The sequence below is a fragment of the Saccopteryx leptura genome, chromosome 6, assembly GCF_036850995.1.
Source record: "Saccopteryx leptura isolate mSacLep1 chromosome 6, mSacLep1_pri_phased_curated, whole genome shotgun sequence".
In the NCBI taxonomy this organism is placed as follows: Eukaryota; Metazoa; Chordata; class Mammalia; order Chiroptera; family Emballonuridae; genus Saccopteryx; species Saccopteryx leptura.
The window spans coordinates 76458366-76477477 of NC_089508.1; the positions used below are offsets into that span (position 1 = coordinate 76458366).

The 19112-nt window shown below is 42.7% G+C and overlaps 1 protein-coding gene across 1 annotated transcript in view; it reads right to left on the bottom strand.

Moving 5' to 3' along the window:
• The window catches only part of PDIA3 (protein disulfide isomerase family A member 3), a 30021-nt gene extending 11054 nt beyond the window's left edge, over positions 1-18967 (bottom strand). The window contains exons 1-4 of the mRNA XM_066344456.1: positions 18654-18967; positions 10912-10990; positions 7370-7487; positions 940-1047 (exon numbers count right to left, since the gene is read on the bottom strand). Coding sequence (XP_066200553.1) covers positions 940-1047; positions 7370-7487; positions 10912-10990; positions 18654-18820 — 472 coding nt within the window. The 5' untranslated portion in view covers positions 18821-18967. The remainder of the gene's footprint in view (positions 1-939; positions 1048-7369; positions 7488-10911; positions 10991-18653) is intronic.
• Between the last annotated feature and the right edge of the window lie 145 nt (positions 18968-19112).

Here is a 19112-nt window from a genome sequence, read left to right on the forward strand (position 1 = left end):
ATATGTCCCAGGTTTGATGCCTGGTCAGGGCACACAAGAGAAGCAACCATCTGCTTCTTTCTCTCCTCCCCTCTCACAGCCAGTGGCTCAACTGGCTCAAGCATTGGCCCTGGACACTGAGGACAGCTTGGTTAGTCCACGGGTATCAGCCTGAGGCATTAAAAATAGCTTGGTTGATTAGAGCATCAGTCCAAGATGGGTGTTGCCAGGTGGATCTCAGTCGGCCACATGTAGGAGTCTATCTCCCCTCCTCTCACTTAAAAAAACAAACAAGGCCCTGGCCAGTTGGCTCAGCGGTAGAGCGTAGGCCTGGAGTGCAGGAGTCCCGGGTTCGATTCCTGGCCAGGGCACACAGGAGAAGCACCCATCTGCTTCTCCACCCCTCCCCCTCTCCTTCCTCTCTGTCTCTCTCTTCCCCTCCCACAGCCTAGGCTCCATTGGAGCAAAGATGGCCCCGGCGCTGAGGATGGCTCTGTGGCCTCTGCCTCAGGCGCTAGAATAGAATGGCTCTGGTTGCAACAGAGCATCGCCCCCTGGTGGGTATGCCGGGTGGATCCCGGTCGGGAGCATGCAGGAGTCTGTCTGACTGCCTCCCCGTTTCCAGCTTCGGAAAAATGAAAAACAAACAAACAAACAAAAAACTCCATTTTCAGTCTTAACTATCCCATTACTTGAGATAAAGTGCAAAGTTTAGACGTGACAGAAAAAGCTGAAGATATTCCTCTTTTAGCCCTTTAAGTGAAATTCAGTTTTTACACCTATAGGAAGACACTCAAAATACCAATTTTTTCCACATTATACATGCTAATTCTGTGAGTTGTATTTTTCACTGCCCTTAATGTTACCAAAACTGTTTTAACCTTGTCATTCACTCAGCTATACAGGGTTTATGAAACCAAGTTGATGCTTTCATGGCATAATCAAATATTTGTTACTTACCCACCACAGAAGCATCTTTATCACCAATGAACTTCTCAAGTTCTTCCTCAGTCTTAAGAGGAACTGAAGCTGGTCCTGCCTGCTTCTTCAGGTGGCTGACAATTCCATCTTAAAAGACAAGATGAAAGATTATAGTGACACATTTCTAATTTTTGAGAAGGTAACCAACTATTCACATAATTCCAAGTTCACAAGATTCATAAGGGTATAAAATCCTCTCCCTTAACCCTACTCACCTACTTTTTTATGTACCCTTCCCGATTTATTAGGCATAAGCAAGCCAATTACATATTTAGACTTTTCTTCTCTAATGGCAGCATAACACGTTATTCTGTATTGTTTTTGTCATTTTCCATAGTTTAGAGATAATTTATGTCAATGTACGTAGAGTTACCTCAATCTTTTTTATGGATGCATACACTGCACTTCATAGTATGGATGTACCAAGATTTACTTAACCAGCCAAACAAATGGACATTTGTTTCAAATTTCTGGCTATTATGATTCTAAAATAAACAACTTTGTACTAACATCATTTTGCATGATTGAGGCTATCTGTAGGGTAAATGCCAAGAAGTGAAGTCACTGGGTCAAAGAGTGCATCCCTTTATAATTCTTAAACTGCCCCTCAAAGAAACTGTACTTACTTATTTTTTACTTATTGATTCCCCCCCCCCTTTTTATTTTTAGCGAGAGAGACAGAGTGAGGGACTGATAGATAAGGACAGTCAGGAAGGGAGAGAGATGAGAAGCATCAATTCTTCATTGTGACACCTTAGTTGTTTATCGATTGCTTTCTCATATGTGCCTTGACTGGGGAGGGGGGCTACAGCAGAGCAAGTGACCCCTTGCTCAAGCCAGCGATCTTGGGCTTCAATCCAGTGACTATGGGGTCACGTCGATGATCCTGTGCTCAAGCCAGCAACCCTGCGCTCAAGCTGCACGAGCCTGTACTCAAGCGGACAACTGCAGGGTTTCAAAACTGAGTCCTCTGCATCTGAGGCTGACACTCTATCCACTGCACCTCTGCCTGGTCAGGTTTATTGATTTTTAATTATTTTTTTTTTTAAGAAAGAAACATCGATTAGTTGTTGCACTTATTTATGAATTCAATGAATGTTTTTCGTACGTGCCCTGACTCAGGATCAAACCTGCAATGTTGGCATATTGAGACGATGCTCTAACCAAGTGAGCTACCTGGCCAGTGTGAGACTGTACTTATTTATACCCTACCAGCGAGGTAGAAAAGTGTTTATAACAGTACAAATTAAGTCATGACTTTGTGCATGGTATTCTCTCTGCCTAAAACAGTCTTTCCCCAGATATCCATGTGGCTCCCTTCCTTACCTCTTTTCTTCTAGATCTTTACTCAAATGTCATCTTAATAAAGCCTTCTCGGCCCAGGCCGATTGGCTCAGTGGTAGAGCGTCGGCCTGGCGTGCAGAAGTCCCGGGTTCGATTCCCGGCCAGGGCACACAGGAGAAGCGCCCATCTGCTTCTCCACCCCTCCCCCTCTCCTTCCTCTCTGTCTCTCTGTTCCCCTCCCGCAGCGGAGGCTCCATTGGAGCAAAGATGTCCCGGGTGCTGGAGATGGCTCCTTGGCCTCTGCCCCAGGCACTAGAGTGGCTCTGGTCGCAACAGAGCGACGCCCCGGAGGGGCAGAGCATCGCCCCCTGGTGGGCATGCCGGGTGGATCCCGGTCGGGCGCACGCGGGAGTCTGTCTGACTGTCTCTCCCCGTTTCCAGCTTCGAAAAAATACAAAAAAAAATAAAAAATAAATTAATAAATAAAGCCTTCTCTGACCTATTGAAAACTAAAACTTAACCTCCAAAGCTCCTTTATATCTTTCCTGTTTATCTTTCTCTACAACACTTTCACCCATCTAATTAAAACACTCAATCATTATTTCTTATCTATCCCTTCCTACTATGAGTTCCACATGATTAAGAATTTTTGTTTGACTGATATATACCTAGCTCTAAGAATAATACCAGCACCTAAGAAACATCCATTTTGCAAATAACAAATCCCTTATTCTTAAGTATCACAAGGAGTTACTTGTAGCCTTACTAAATTTTACAAGCAGAAAAAGCAATGACCTGGCTAGCTTATATAGTAGTTACTACATGAGATCAAATAATTTCATGTACAGGATCCACCCAAATCATACTTTCCTACTGAAGTGAAATGGGCTAGTTAAGTAAAATAGTTTAGAATAACAACCACATATAAAACCACACAAAAAAATCTTTTATCCCATAAGCCTAGTAGTTGACAGACCATTATTCTACTTTCTTCTGGGGCCCACTGAAATCATTCAGAGGTTCAAAATGCTTATAGGCCAGGCAGAGGGAATGCAATTCACCATAATATTCTACCTGTTTCATCCCCTTTCTCTTCTATGTACTCTAATCATTTGCTAACTGGCTAAGACAGAATACTATTTAACTCTTTCAACATGACTGAGCCTACTTTGCATTTTTTTTGTAAGGTAGTTTCCTCCTTCTCTCTCCATTCATGATCCCCCCCTCTTAAATGTTTCCCTCAATTCCTCAGAGGAGAGACTGTATCAATATATTAGTTGAAAATGGATATAAACTGTTTAATCTTTGAAGGTGCAGTGGATAGAGCATCGACTGGACGTAGAGGACCCAGGTTCGAAACTCCGAGGTCACCGACTTGAGTGCAGGCTCATCTGGTTTGAGCACAGATCACCAGCTTGAACCCAAGGTTGCTAGCTTGAGCGTGGGGTCACTCGGTCTGCTGTAGCCATCCCCCCCACCGGTCAAGGCACATATGAGAAAGCAATCAATGAACAACTAAGGTGCCGCAACAAAGAATTGATGCTTCTCATCTCTCCCTTCCTGCCTGTCTGTCCCTATTTGTCCCTCTCTGTCTCTGTCACACACAAAAAACTTTAGGCCCTTGTCAATGGGCTCAGTGGATAGAGCATCAGCCTACTGTATGGATGTCCTGGGTTTGATTATCAGTTCAGGCACACAAGAGAAGCGACCTCTGCTTCCCCTCTTCCTCTCCCCCTTCTCTCTTTCTTTCCCTCCCACAGCCAGTGGCTCAACTGGTTCAAGTGTCAGCCCGATGCTGAGGATAGCTCAGTTGGTCCTAGAGCATCAGCTTCAAGTGCTAAAAACAGTTCGGTCAATTTGAGCACCGGCCCTAGATGGGGTTTGGCCCAATGGATCTTGGTCAGGGCACACGCGGGAATCTGTCAACCATCCTCAAAAATAAATAAATAAATAAATAAATAAATAAATAAATAAATAAATAAAGAACGTTAACTCAGGGCTATGAAGAAAAGTGTTATTTTCCCCTAAGAGTATTTTAACTCTTTGGAAGGTGTAGTGGAAGTACAGTACTGAGTAACTACTTTATGCATGAAGGAAAAACGGCACCGTTCTTAAAGGAGTACATAAACAAAATAATCCTAAGCAGCCAAACATCTTACCTCCTAATCAGATGCTTTTGCTGAGAAATTCTTGAGTTCCAAAAAACAAACAAATAACTAAGTTGCAGCCTAAGTGAGAATATTTGCCTAGCAGCATTCTGGTTGGGTTCATCTATACTTTACTTAAGACCTGTCCATCTATCCTAAATAAAACTAATAAAAAGAGTTCTTCATTAATGATTTTAAGTTCAGAAAAAGAAAAAAGGGGGAAAAATTTCCTTTTGTGCTTAGACATATCCAATTTGGAGTGTTGCCTAAATGAAGTCAGTTGGGCCAAAATATTTATTCATGCCTTTAACAAAGAGTTCCTGAATAAGTAATACCTATGCCAGTCTCGGTGCTGGGAACATAGCAGTAAGTATATCAACAAGGTATCTGCAGTCTTGGAACATGCAATATAAAGTAATAAATCTCCAAATAGATCCCCAAATAGATAATAAAATAAATCTCCAAATAAAGAAAATTTTAAAATCCATGCTCTGCAGAGAATTAAGAGGATGTGAGTAAAAAAAACCCTTTAGTCTGGTGGCCTGGGAAAGCCTGGGGATATGGGGGTAAACTTTAAGACATGTTCTGAATAACAAAAAGGGGCAAGCTATGCAAACATGGAGGAAGATCATTACAGCCAGGACAAAAGTCCTAAATTGAAATAGTCTTCAGATAACATCAGAATTAGGAAGCTATGTAGAGCTTTCTCTGAGTATCAATCATACTGAAAAAATTTCACATCACCTAAAATGCCCAACTGATCCCCTTTCCTATTAGCTCACCACCATAAAAGATAAAAGTATGTCTAAATATTGGATAGACTGAAGATAAAATTGCCTTTGTTCATATAAAAATATTTTTCCTCTCAATTTATGGGTCCTATAGGATCTATTATAGTTCCCTATTTACTGTATTTCCCCATGTATAAGATGCACCATTTTCTGAAAAATTTGGTTTCTAAAAACTAGGTGCACCTGTACAGTGGTTGTGGCATTTCAAAGGCCATAGATGGAACTGAGGACAAGGCAATATATGAAGACAGTGATTTGTCATCAGACACAGATGAGGACAAGCTAATGGATGGGAGTTTTGACAGTGATGAGTTGAATTTTATGATGACTAAAACATGAGTTCAATAACTTTATGAAATACATTTTTTTTTTCAAATATTGGGCCCCCAAATTAAGGTGCATCTTATACATGGGAGCATCTTATACATGGGAAAATATGGTATATCTCAAACTTCACCTGTCAGCCTTGCTAATTATTTCCAGTCACACATGGTCTTTCTGCGCCTTAAACACACCAAGCTCAATTATATTGTAAAGTCTATTTGCACTGGCTTTTCCTTCGCATGGAGGGCTCTGATCCAGATATTTTCATGCTGGCTCCTTCCTATCATTCAATTCTCAGCTCAGACTTTACTTCCCTGATCACCCTGATTATGTGGTGCACCGAAAACCACATCATATGGTCTTATTTTTCTCCTTTAATGCTCTTATCACTAACTGAATTTATCTTATCCATGATACTGACATTTAAAATTTTTAACTGTGGTCAAGTATACAACATAAAACTTACCATCTTAACCAATTTTAATTGTACAGTTCTGTGGCATTAAATACAGTCACATTGCTGTACAACCAACCTCCGGTACTATTCTCATCTTGCAAAACAGAAACTCCACCCATTAAATAACTCCCCACTCTGTCATTTCCAGTCCCTGGCAATCACTATTCTACTTTCTGTCTCTACGAATTTGATTACTGTACGAACCTAACCTCATATAGGTTGATTCACACAATATCTATCTTTTTTTGTGACTGGCTTATCTCACTTAGCATAGTAACTTCAAGGTTCAACCATGCTGTAGTTCATGTCCTTCACTGTATGTTCATGTAGTTCACTGTATGATATATACACTATTTAATTATCATTAACATACCAAATATTTTATCTCCTTTCATCCACTGATGGACATTTGGGCTGCTTCCTCCACCTTTTTGCTATTGTGACTAACGCAGCTATAAACATGGGTGTACAAGTATCATTTTGAGACCCTATTTGCAATTCTATTGGGTGTATACCCAGGTGAAATTGGTGGTTCACATATGATAATTCTATTTTTAATTCTTTCAGTAACTGCAATACCGTTTTCCATAGCAGCTACACCATCTTACATTTACACCAATAATTCAAAAGGGTTCCAATTGTTCAACATCCTCACAAGCATGTGTTTTGTTTTTTTTGATAGTAGCCATCCTAATGGATGTGAGGTAGCAGTTACCTATTTCTATTTTAAAACTTGTTGCCTTCTTTTCTTCATCTTCCAGAATGTGAGCATCACAAGAGTAGGAACCTTGTCTGTTTTGTTTATCAATAAATACTGAGCACCTGATATATCTAGAATACCTGGCACAGAGTACTCAATACTTGTCAAATGAAAAAATGCCTAGCTGATCTTACAACTCAAGCTCAAATATTTTCTGTTACTTATATAATCTGTTTATTTAGAGAAGTATTTTGTTAGCTGCCAACTGATCTCTTAGATGAGGAATTTTATTTATTTATTTGTGTGACAGACAGACAGACAGGAAGAGAGAGATGAGAAGCATCAACTCTTCTTTACGGCACTTTCACTGTTCATTGATTGCTTTCTCATATGTGCCTTGACGGGGGGGGGGGGGGGGGGGGGATAGAAGAACGAGTGACCCCTTGCTCACGCCAGCGACCTTGGGTTCAAGCTAGTGAGCTGTGCTCAAACCGGATGAGCTTGCGCTCAAGCCAGCAACCTCAGGGTTTTGAACCTGGGTCCTCTGCATCCCAGTCCAATGCTCTATCCACTGAGCCACCGCCTGATCAAGCTAGATGAGGAATTTTAAAGACTGAATGTATGTTGTAAAGAAAAATGTCATGTTCTCACTACAAATAGGGTACTTAATAAATTCAGTTTCCAGAATATAATCAGGAATCCTTACCAGCAGTCCGGGGCCCATCATAAGCACCCGCTTCTTCCCCATCTCTAAATATCTTCAGGGTTGGATATCCGCTGACTCCATACTTATTACAGGTGTTTGTGTTGGCAGTACAATCAACCTAAAGATTAAAATGCATAAGCCACTTGTTATCCAAATGCCTACCAGTTCTTCCTATATTCCCTAAATATTAAGATTGGTCAAGTCAGAATGGGATCAAGCAGTTTTTGACACACGTGCCACAAAACATTAGATTTTAAAGGCAGACTGGTGCTGGGCTAGCTACATTAAAAACCACCTAAGAAAATCTTTGAAACTTAAGATTTCTTAGAGTATATTCAATACTTGAATATACTCCCATATAAAACACACAAATGACAATTTTTAAATTAAATTTATTTTATTATTATTTTTACAAATAACAATTTAAATTCTGCCCTGGCCCTGGCCGGTTGGCTCGGTAGTAGAGCGTCGGCCTGGCGTGCAGGAGTCCCAGGTTCGATTCCCGGCCAGGGCACACAGGAGAAGCGCCCATCTGCTTCTCCACCCCTCCCCCTCTCCTTCCTCTCTGTGTCTCTCTTCCTCTCCTGCAGCCAAGGCTCCACTGGAGCAAAAAGATGGCCCGGGTGCTGGGGATGGCTCCTTGGCCTCTGCCCCAGGCGCTGGAGTGGCTCTGGTCGAGGCAGAGTGATGCCCCGGATGGGCAGAGCATCGCCCCCTGGTGGGCATGCCGGGTGGATCCCTGTCCGGCGCATGCGGGAGTCTGTCTGACTGCCTCCCCGTTTCCAGCTTCAGAAAAATCCCCCCACCCCCCCAAAAAATCTGCCCTTGGAGCTCTGGCCAAGTAGCTCAGCTGGTTAGAGCAGTGGTCCCCAACCCCCCGGGCCGCAGACTGGTACCAATCTGTGGGCCATTTGGTACCAGTATGCAGAGAAAGAATAAATAACTTACATTATTTCGGTTTTATTTATATTTAAGTCTGAACGATGTTTTATTAAAAAAAAAAATAACCAGATTCCCTCTGTTACATCCATCTAAGCCTCACGTTTGACGCTTGTCTCGGTCACGTGATACATTTATCCGTCCCACCCTAAAGGCCAGTCCGTGAAAATATTTTCTGACATTACACTGGTCCGTGGCTCAAAAAAGGTTGGGGACCACTGGGTTAGAGCATCACCCTGATATGCCAAGGTTGCAGGTTCAATCCCCAGTCAGGGCACATACAAGAAGCAATCCATGAATGCACGAATAAGGAACAACATATTGATGTTTCTCTCTCTCTAAAAATAAATAAATGAATAAATTCTGCCCTTCAAATCTCTATTGTTGAAAGCAACCTCCAACTTTTTTCTGCTTCAGAACATGGGAGGGATAAATCACTTAAGTTAGTAGCAGTGGCTTATTTTGATAATGATTATTATCAAGAAGATACATGGCAAAATGTATATATCTTTTAGCTGGGGTGTGGGGTATAATTTGATTTGGCAAATCATCTAACGTTATTAGCAAAGATACCAATACTTGAATATACTCCCTGAGGTAGTATGTTTCTGGGCTAAACTATAACATGACATCCAGTAAGATCAATGAGTAAGAGGGAAGACAATTTCCATTTATTTAGTCACTTGGTTATTATCACAATGCTTTAACATAAACTGAGGTTCAGAAAAGTCTTGTGTCCAGATTAACATAGGCTATAGCCACATGTGACAAAAATTAAGACTGAATTCCCTTTTTTCCTATGGCAAGTTGCCATAGAAACATTATGACTAAGAGCAGTTTCCAATTGTTCAAATAAGTATGTTTGAACTATTTGAGACTGGATGAGATGTGAGCTCTAAGAATGGAACAACTATGGGTTTAATACAGAATAATTATAAAATTCTAGAAGTATAGCTTTCATTGTAAAAGTATACACCAAGTTTATAGTTGACCAGTTAGTTAAATACTTATCAACATCCTCATGTCATTTTCCAATTTCCATCACTGTGACTACCATATGATAGTTTAGGGAACTAATTTACTCAGTAACACTGGGGAACAACTTTTTTTTCATTTTCTGTTGCATGAGGTTTTATATATGTTTCTGCATCGCTGATTCCAAATCTGAAATCTGTTTTTTGGTGCATGCTCTAGTTTTTATGCAATTTTAATTTCTCTTTGTTACAGTTAATGGTATGCATTGGTTTTTAAATTGGCTTTAAAGGCCAATGACTCTTGGATTGAACATAACCACAGGCAATTAATGTTTTATAAACATCATTTTTATGTAATTGTTTTTAAATGTAAAAAATTATCTGATAAAAACACCCTTTTATTTTGTTTTAAGATTGAATCATGGCTTCGAGTAGGCGTAAATGTAAGAATAGTCCTGATTGGCCCTGGCTGGTTGGCTTAGCGGTAGAGCGTCGGCCTGGCGTGCGGGGGACCCGGGTTCGATTCCCGGCCAGGGCACATAGGAGAAGCGCCTATTTGCTTCTCCACCCCCCCCTCCTTCCTCTCTGTCTCTCTTCCCCTCCCGCAGCCAAGGCTCCATTGGAGCAAAGATGGCCCGGGCGCTGGGGATGGCTCCTTGGCCTCTGCCCCAGGCGCTAGAGTGGCTCTGGTCGCAGCAGAGCATCGCCCCCTGGTGGGCGTGCCGGGTGGATCCCGGTCGGGCACATGCGAGAGTCTGTCTGACTGTCTCTCCCCATTTCCAGCTTCAGAAAAAAAAAAAAAAAGAATAGTCCTGACACCTTCTGTTGTATACGTGGCTGTTACACACTTCAACGTCAAAGGCGCAATATTTCATCATTTGTGACACGTGCATATATTGCCTATTTTCAAATTCCTCTTGGCGATCAAGACAAGAATTGGGCTCCTCGTATTGTGTGTCATAATTGTGAGGAATGCATCTTGACTGGACAAAAGGAAAACACAAAGGAATGCCTTTTGGTATTCCCATGGTTTGGCGTGAACCTAAGGACCACAGCAGTGACTGTTATTTCTGTCTGATCCATACAAAGGGCATCAGCAAGAAAAAATGGCATATGATCGCATATCCTAATATTTCTTCAGCAATACACCCTATCCTACACTCTGAGACACTCCAGGTTCCAGTTTTCAATGGTTTTATTTCTTCTAAGGACAAAGAAAGTGAACATGGTGATCAAGTGTATTTTGATAAGATGCATGAAGAAATGGTTGTAGAATCTGAAGGGTCTTCTTCTGATGCCAAGCAGTCATCAAACCCTCAGCAGTTTAGCCAACTCGAATCGAATGACTTAGTACCATGATGACTATCACGGCTCTATCCATTGCGCCACCACAGGTCATGCTGCCCCTTAGTTTTTATTTACCATATTTTGTTTCTTTCGCCAATAATTCCCTTAGTTCTACTCTTTTTAATCTTTTGAAACCATAATTGATACAACAGTCAGCTGTGTATCTGTCCAGAAACTAGTGTTCTCTCTTCTTAGCACCATGAGAGTAGAAGTAATATTAATTTTACAAACTATTATTTAAATTACCTCATTTCCTTTAATGAAGAATCCACCTATACTCACCTTTGCTAATGGGACTATTCCTTTTAATCTGGTAGCTGCAGCTTCATATTCAGGGGCAAGCCTCTTGCAGTGTCCACACCTATACAGATATATTTTTTTAAAAAGCCAAATTATCAGTTCAATCCTAGAAATGTTTTAACTTTATTTCTCTAGGCAGAAACTCAAACTATAATGCTACATCTGAACTAGAAGCTGCTTCCAAAAATAAAAGCATCACCACTTGAACAATATCCATTAGTATTTAGGGCAAACCAGAGCTCTCAAAAGGTAAAAGTATCATTATATCTAGCCTAAAGACTAGCTCAGTCCAGAGTAGCATCTATTTTCTCAATAAAAGTGCAATTAATTGAGTCCTGAAAGTGGCAGTCAAATGTATTTACATTAAAGACATAAAGGGCTCAAGTTTTTTCAATCAGATAATGAGGATAAAATGAAGGACAAGATATTTTTAAGAAAACAGCACTGTGGTCCTTAAAAATATTGTGATTGAAGGCCCTGGCCGGTTGGCACACTGGTAGAGCCTCAGCCTGACGTGCGGAAGTCCCGGGTTTGATTCCCGGCCAGGGCACACAGGAGAAGCGCCCATCTGCTTCTCCACCCCTCCCCCTCTCCTTCCTCTCTGTCTCTCTCTTCCCCTCCCACAGCCAAGGCTCCATTGGAGCAAAGATGGCCCGGGGGCTGAGGATGGCTCTGTGGCCTCTGCCTCAGGCGCTAGAGTGGCTCTGGTCACAACAGAGCAACGCCCCAGATGGGCAGAGCATCGCCCCCTGGTGGGCGTGCCGGGTGGATCCCTGTCGGGCGCATGCGGGAGTCTGTCTGACTGCCTCCCCGTTTCCAGCTTCAGGAAAAAAAAAAAAAAATTGTGATTGAAACCTCTAAGGTCCCAAGTATGATATGCACGCATTAAGAATCACCATCAAGTATTTTTTCTCCATTCCTTAAATATGACTCCCTTTGACCAAAAATCCAGTTTGAGGGGTAGCAGAATGAAGCCCAGAAGGCACTCATTTGTTATAAATAGATACTGTAGCAGCTCATCGGAGGTATTTTCCCTCTCAACTGAGTTTCAGCATAGAATCTGAAATGACTGCAGGCCTGATTTTTACAGCTACACAGTTCACCTGGCTATAAGAATGGATGAGGATAAAATATTATGTCAATTAGAATGTTCTCAGAGGGCCATCAGAAACACCTGCTCCTCTACCAGAAAGTCTGAACAGTGCCTCAAGGTACAGTGAATATACAATGGAGGAAGGTGAGTAACATACTCCTCCTTAGTATACAACTAACACCAGCTGTATATCACCTCTTCAAAAGCCAACGGGTTGGACAGGGTTCACTCTGAGAAGGTGATTAGTTCTGAGATTGCCCCAGACAGCAAAAATAGAATTAGAAAAAAGGAAGGAAAATATGGGAAAAACTCGAACTGTTATATTTCATAGCCAACAGTCTCAAAAAAAAAAAAATTTTTTTTTTTGTATTTTTCTTAAGTTGGAAATGCGGAGGCAGTCAGACAGACTCCCACATGTGCCCGACCAGGATCCACCTGGCACGCCCACCAGGGGGCGTTGCTCTGTTGCAACCAGAGCCATTCTAGCACCTGAGGCAGAGGCCATGGAGCCATCCTCAGCACCAGGGCCAACTTTTTGCTCCATCGGAGCCTTGGCTGCAGGAGGAGAAGAGAGAGACAGAGAGGAAGGAGAAGGGGAGGGGTGGAGAAGCAGATGGGCGCCTCTCCTGTGTGCCCTGGCCAGGAATCGAACCCGGGACTCCTACACGCCAGGCCGACGCTCTACCACTGAGCCAAGAGGCCAGGTCTCAAAATTTATTTTAAGTGATAAATAAGCAACTTGGATACATATGCCCCTAAAACTTGTTTAAAACAAAAAAATACATGATTTTATATTCTTCCAGGTCTTTAGGAGTCCTATAAAAATATCATCAGAAAACTTAAATGAAGGAAAAGTGGTATTTTTTAAAAAAATAATATTTTATTAGTCACATACATTATTTACTAAAAATACAAAAGGACCAAATAATACCAAATTCTGGGTGGTGGAGTGCATAAGTTGGGGAAGGAGTACATGGGGCTTCAACTGTACTGGCTTTATTTCTTTTAGACTGAGTGGAGAATAAATGGTATTCCTTATACTATATTTCACAGATGCACATTTTACCATATCTGAAATTGGAATGTGCCATGCAAGTGCAAGTTTCAATGATAGAATTTCTTTCTTTGTGAGACAGAAAATAATGGTTCTTCTCATAATCAGTGGCATCGTAGGTATGTCTGAAATATAAAATTATTCATTGTATCCTCTTTATTTTTCAATTCTAATATTGTATAAGAAATTAAAATTTTATGTACTTGGGTTGTAGCAAAAGTATGCAAATTATAATTAATCTAATATAATAAAATAACCAATTTATCTGAGAAATCCAGGTTTGGGAGAAGATACTAAGGGTTCAAAAGTTAATGTATGGCCTGACCAGGTGGTGGCGCAGTGGACAGAGCGTCAGACTGGGATGCGGAAGGACACAGGTTCTAGACCCCGAGGTCACCAGCTTGAGCGCGGGCTCATCTGGCTTGAGCAAAGAGCTCACCAGCTCAGACCCAAGGTCGCTGGCTCCAGCAGGGGGTTACTCCGTCTGCTGAAGGCCAGCGGTCAAGGCACATGTGAGAAAGCAATCAATGAACAACTAAGAAGTCGCCCGCACAACGAGAAAATGATGATTGATGCTTCTCATCTCTCTCCGTTCCTGTCTGTCTGTCCCTGTCTATCTCTGCCTCTGTTAATAAAAAAAAAAAAAAAAAAAAAAGTTAATGTATGGCCCTGGCCGGTTGGGTCAGTGGTAGAGCGTCGGCCTGGCGTGGAGGAGTCCCGGGTTCGATTCCCGGCCAGGGCACACAGGAGAAGCGCCCATCTGCTTCTCCACCCCTCCCCCTCTCCTTCCTCTCTGTCTCTCTCTTCTCCTCCTGCAGCCAGGGCCCCATTGGAGCAAAGTTGGCCGGGGCACTGAGGATGGGTGGCTCTATGGCCTCTACCTCAGGCGCTAGAATGGCTCTGGCTGGCAACAGAGCATCGCCCCCTGGTAGGCATGCCGGGTGGATCCCAGCCTAGTGTATGCAGGAGTCTGTCTGACTGCTTCCCCATTTCCAACTTCAGAAAAATACAATAAAAATAAACTTATTAATTAGTGTTTAAAAAAAAAAAGTTAATGTATGTTAAAGGGAGTAAGAATTGGATCTGAGCTGCTAAAGATGTAAGGCTTCAGAAAGGACATGGTAGGGTATTTTAGGGAAAGAATAAAATAAAGATAAAATTTCTAGTGAGAAGGACCTATTCAGAGAACTGTGAAGGGCTTTTTTGTTGTTGTTAAGAGATAATAAATGTGTTATGTATTAAGACTACATCAGCCAGCAATATATAGGACAAAGGGAAAAAGCAGAGATAAAAATGCCACTAGAGATATTTCACATGGCAGAAATGAACACTTGGCCTAGTACAGTGACAATGAGAATAAAGAAGAAACAGAAGAGAGATTTCTGTTGAGTATGTAGTAATTGTCAAGAAGGCTGAAAACAAAATTCCTTGCCTCTAACACATCCTTCTGGTTCAGGTGGTCTTCACTATAGGAGTTCTAGTGTAAACCCTCAACAAGTCAGTTGAGACCCTGAAGCGAAGACAGTGAGGAGAAAGTGAAAGTTACACACAGGGTGGGGCAAAAGTAAGTTCGCAGTTGTTTATATGGAAGATAATACAAAAATTAACAAATAATACAAGAATAAACTCTGTTTTGTGTACTCACCATTGTAAACCTACTTTTGTCCCACCCTGTACTTTGTTTTACTGATACTTTTGAATACAGATAGTTGTTTTTTTTTAAAAGACTTACTGACTTTTTTTGGAGGAGAGGAAGAGGAGAGGGGAAGAAAAAGGCAGGAGGAGTGGGAAGCATCAATTCAGTAGTTACTTTTCATATGTGCCTTGACTGGGCAAACCCGGGGTTTCAAACTGGCAACCTCAGTATTCCAGGTCGACGCTCTATCCACTGTGCCACCACAGGACAAGCAGAGTACAGATAGTTTTTAATTAAAAATAATTGTGGCAGAAGTGGAAAAATTAAGTACTGTTAATTAGCATGGATATATTGAGTTATCCCATGCATTAAGATAATCACTGTAGCCTGACCTGTAGTGGTGCAGTGGATAAAGTGCTGACCTGGAATGCTGAGGTCACGGGATCGAATCCCTGGGCTCGCCTCATCAAGACACATACAGCAAGCAACTACTATGAGCATATGCTTCCTGCTTCTCTCCTCTCTCTCCAGGCTTGGGGGAAGATACTAAGGGTTCAAAAAGTTAATGTATGGCCCTGGCAGGTTGGATCAGTGGTAGAGCGTCGGCCTGGAGCTCCAAAAAGCAATTAAAAAAAAAAAAAAAGATAAATCACTGTTTGCTGTGGTAAAGATCTGGGGGTAAAATAAAAAATAGTACTCAAGTTTAGTGGGCCACAAATCTTATTTGTTTCTGTACCCCCCACCAAGATTTTATTTCAGTTACAGTAGTTCTATCCTAAAGAATTTACACCTTTGTTCAGTTAAATCACCCTGTAGGTGAGAATTTTTCCAACACTGGTTATTTTCTCACTGGAGTACTCTAGCTTTTTCAAAACTCTTAATTAAAACTGACAATTTAGACAGATTCTGATGAATGAAACCCAGGTAGTTTGAAGGTGAACATTAAGATTAACCACTAATAATTTTACCCACTCCTAGATAGTATGAAAACACAAATAATCACTTCTACCCTCAAAGACAGCACTTGGCAGTAATGAATCCCAACAAATATTCACCCTAGAATGAATCATTAATCATCACTTCATGCCTGCCGCATGCCAAAGGCTAGTATTTTAGCTTGACAGAAAAAATTGATATAGTCCTTTCCCTAAAGAAGCACCAGTCTGAAGGGGTAAGACAATATTATTAGGTCCCAATAGAGAAGAGGGAGTTAACCCAGTTAGTTGTTTAAAGATGGAAGAAGTAACTTTTGAGCTAAATTTTATTGAAACGATCAATTTGGGAGCTGTGTGGGTCATTGTACAGGGGCAGGAATCCAAGTAAAGGACTCAGCACATATAAAAATAAATACAGGCCCTGGCTGAACAGCTTGGCTGGTTAGAGTATTGTCCATAAGTGCAGAAATTACCAGTCCAATCCCTGGTCAGGGCACATATAGGAACAGATCGATACTTCCGTCTCCCTCTTTTATAAACATTAAATAAATAAATATAGGGTGGGGCAAAAGTAGACTTAGTTGTTCATATTGAAAATAATACAATTAATAAATAATACAGAATAGACTGTTTTGCATACTAACAACTGTAAGCCTACTTTTGCCCCACCCTGTATTAATTATTCCATTTCATATTATGGACAGTCTTTTTCTTTATGCTAGAAACTATGTATATCAAATGTCATTATTTAATAATACTGTCCTAGAGAGTAGGGCAGAAATCTACAACATAAGTAGATATTGAGGACTTAAAATTTACCACTGATTAAATTTTCTGAAATTATCACAAACATTTAAATGGTGCTACATATTTACTTGCCCAGAGAAATTCAGATAATGCTAGTATTACAAATTAGTCTATAAATAATAGTTTTCAAAAAGAATCTTTCACTTTCATTTGTAAAATGAAAGTGGAAAAAATATCCTAAATCAGAAAAAGAACCCGCTCAAAATAGGCTCATTTTACTCTTAAACACAGTTCTCCAGCAATTCACCTCATGTTGACTCCTGTAGTCATTGAAGCATCACCCACTTATGAAAAAAATTCCATATGGGCACTCTAATTACAGTAACACCCCCTTAAAGCTAACAGCATGGTTATATGATTGGAAAGAGTTTTCTAAGAGAGAATGAATCTAAAGATGTATAAAGACCACATATGATGTGTATTCAGTACTGCCAGTTAGCCATAGGAATGCCCTGGACACAAAATCGGTTACAAGTTAAAAACAAAATTCACTGCCTCTAGCACAATCCTTCTGGTTCAGGTGATGAACTTCATTATAGGAGTTCTAGCATAACACTCAACTAGCCAGACCAGAGTTGGAAGCAAGTGAAAGTTATGCACTTTGCTTTACTGATACTTTAAAATACATAGTAAAAAAAAAAAAAAAAAAAAAATTGATTGATTCTAGAGAGAAGAGAGAGACAGAGAGAGAGAAACCAATTTGCTATCCCACTTATGTATGCACTCACTGGTTGATTCAAGTATGTGCCCTGACAGGAGATGGAACCTGCAACCTTGGTGTGTGGGGGACAACGCTCTAACCACTTGACCACCCATCCAGGGCTTGAATACAGAGTTGTTTTTTTGTATTTTTCTGAAGCTGGAAATGGGGAGAGACAGTCAGACAGACTCCCACATGCGCCCGACCGGGATCCACCCAGCACGCCCACCAGGGGTGATGCTCTGCCCCTCCGGGGCGTAGCGCCTGGGGCAGAGGCCAAGGAGCCATCCCCAGCGCCCGGGCCATCTTTGCTCCAATGGAGCCTTGGCTGCGGGAGGGGAAGAGAGAGACAGAGAGGAAGGGGGGGGGGGTGGAGAAGCAAATGGGCGCTTCTCCTATGTGCCCTGGCCGGGAATTGAACCAGGGTCCCCCGCACGCCAGGCCGACGCTCTACCGCTGAGCCAACCGGCCAGAGCCGAATACAGAGGTTTTAATTAAGGGTACCAATTGTGGCAGGGTGGAAAATTAAGTACTGCTAATTAGCATAGATATATTGAGCTATCGCATGTGTTAATTTAATCACTGTTTGCAGTTTTTCTGTGGTAAAGATTTGAGGGGTTAAGTAAAAAATAAAACTTGAGTTTATTACTGGACCAGAAATCCTATTTGCTCCCTGTTCCTACCCCCAGCTTTTTATTTCGAGTTAGTTCTATCCTAAGGAATTTACAGCCTTGTTTAGTTCAATCACCCTGAAGTGAAGTATTTCTCCAACACTGCTCACTTTCCGACTGGAGAATTTTTTGGCATTAAAAAACAAATCCTAATTAAATCGGACAATTCAGGCAGATTCTGACGAAATTAACTCTTGTTCACCTACTCCATCTTTCTGACAGGATTCTGCTGGTGCTGCGAAGCGGTGTACTTAATGGAGAAAGTGTGCACCATAGGATGGACAAAATAATTGCTCGCCCCAAGAAAGCACTTAGGACCATTATGTAGCCACCGAGTGACCTTGGCTAAAAACCACTGGCTGCGGGGTCTGGGGCAAGAAGAAAGGAAGTACCCTGGGAGCCTAGGACCTCTGCACTTGATGAAACGTTCGCTTCCGAGATGAGGCTTTGGAATGCCCACTCTGTAGAACGGAGAACAGTGACTCACTCAGGAACGGGAAGATCCCCATCGAAGGGGCCAAGGGGAGAGTTAAACCCTCTGCGAGTAGGAAGTGCCGCAAGAGCCCGGAGGTGAGGATGTGGCTCTGAGTGAGAAGGCCCTTCTCGGGTTTTCCTTCTCCGGTCTCGCCCCCTCCCCCCCACGGCGATCAGTACCCACTTCTCCTCTCTCGACGGGGCACCTCGGACCCCCAGGGCCGGGAAATTCGCAGGCCGCAGCCGGGCCCGCTGGAACTGTGGACGACCCAGCGCTGCGTAGGCCCAGCCGTTCCCGCGCCTTCGCCCCCGACCCAGCCCGACTCCCACCCGCTCCCGGCTCAGGGGCCTCACCAGGGGGCGAAGAATTCGACGAGCATGAGGCCCGCAGAGCCCGTGTCGGAGATGCGACTCTCGAAGTTGTCGTCAGTGAGTTCCAGCACGTCGGAGGCAGCAGCTAGGTAGGCCGCGGTGAGCAGCAGCGCCACTCCCGTGAACAATCCTAGGCGGCGGAGGCGCATGGCAACGAGGTGAGGTCGAGGCGGCCAGGAGGGTTGGGGCTCTGTCGGGGGACTGCGGATGCCGGGCCGGCAACCACGCACCCTCTGCCTGCACTCACTGTCTAACCCAGGCGGACCTGCAACCGGAGGTCCCAACCCCCCAGCCCCACTCGGGCCGCAGTGTGGCAGCCGCTGATTGGCTGCGCGGCGCCTGCGTCGGGCGGGCGGTACCAGCTGGTAACTGCCGAGTGGCCAGGGGCGCGGGGCGGGGCCGAAGCGGCTAGCACACGGGCCAGGAGGCTAGGTGGTGGCG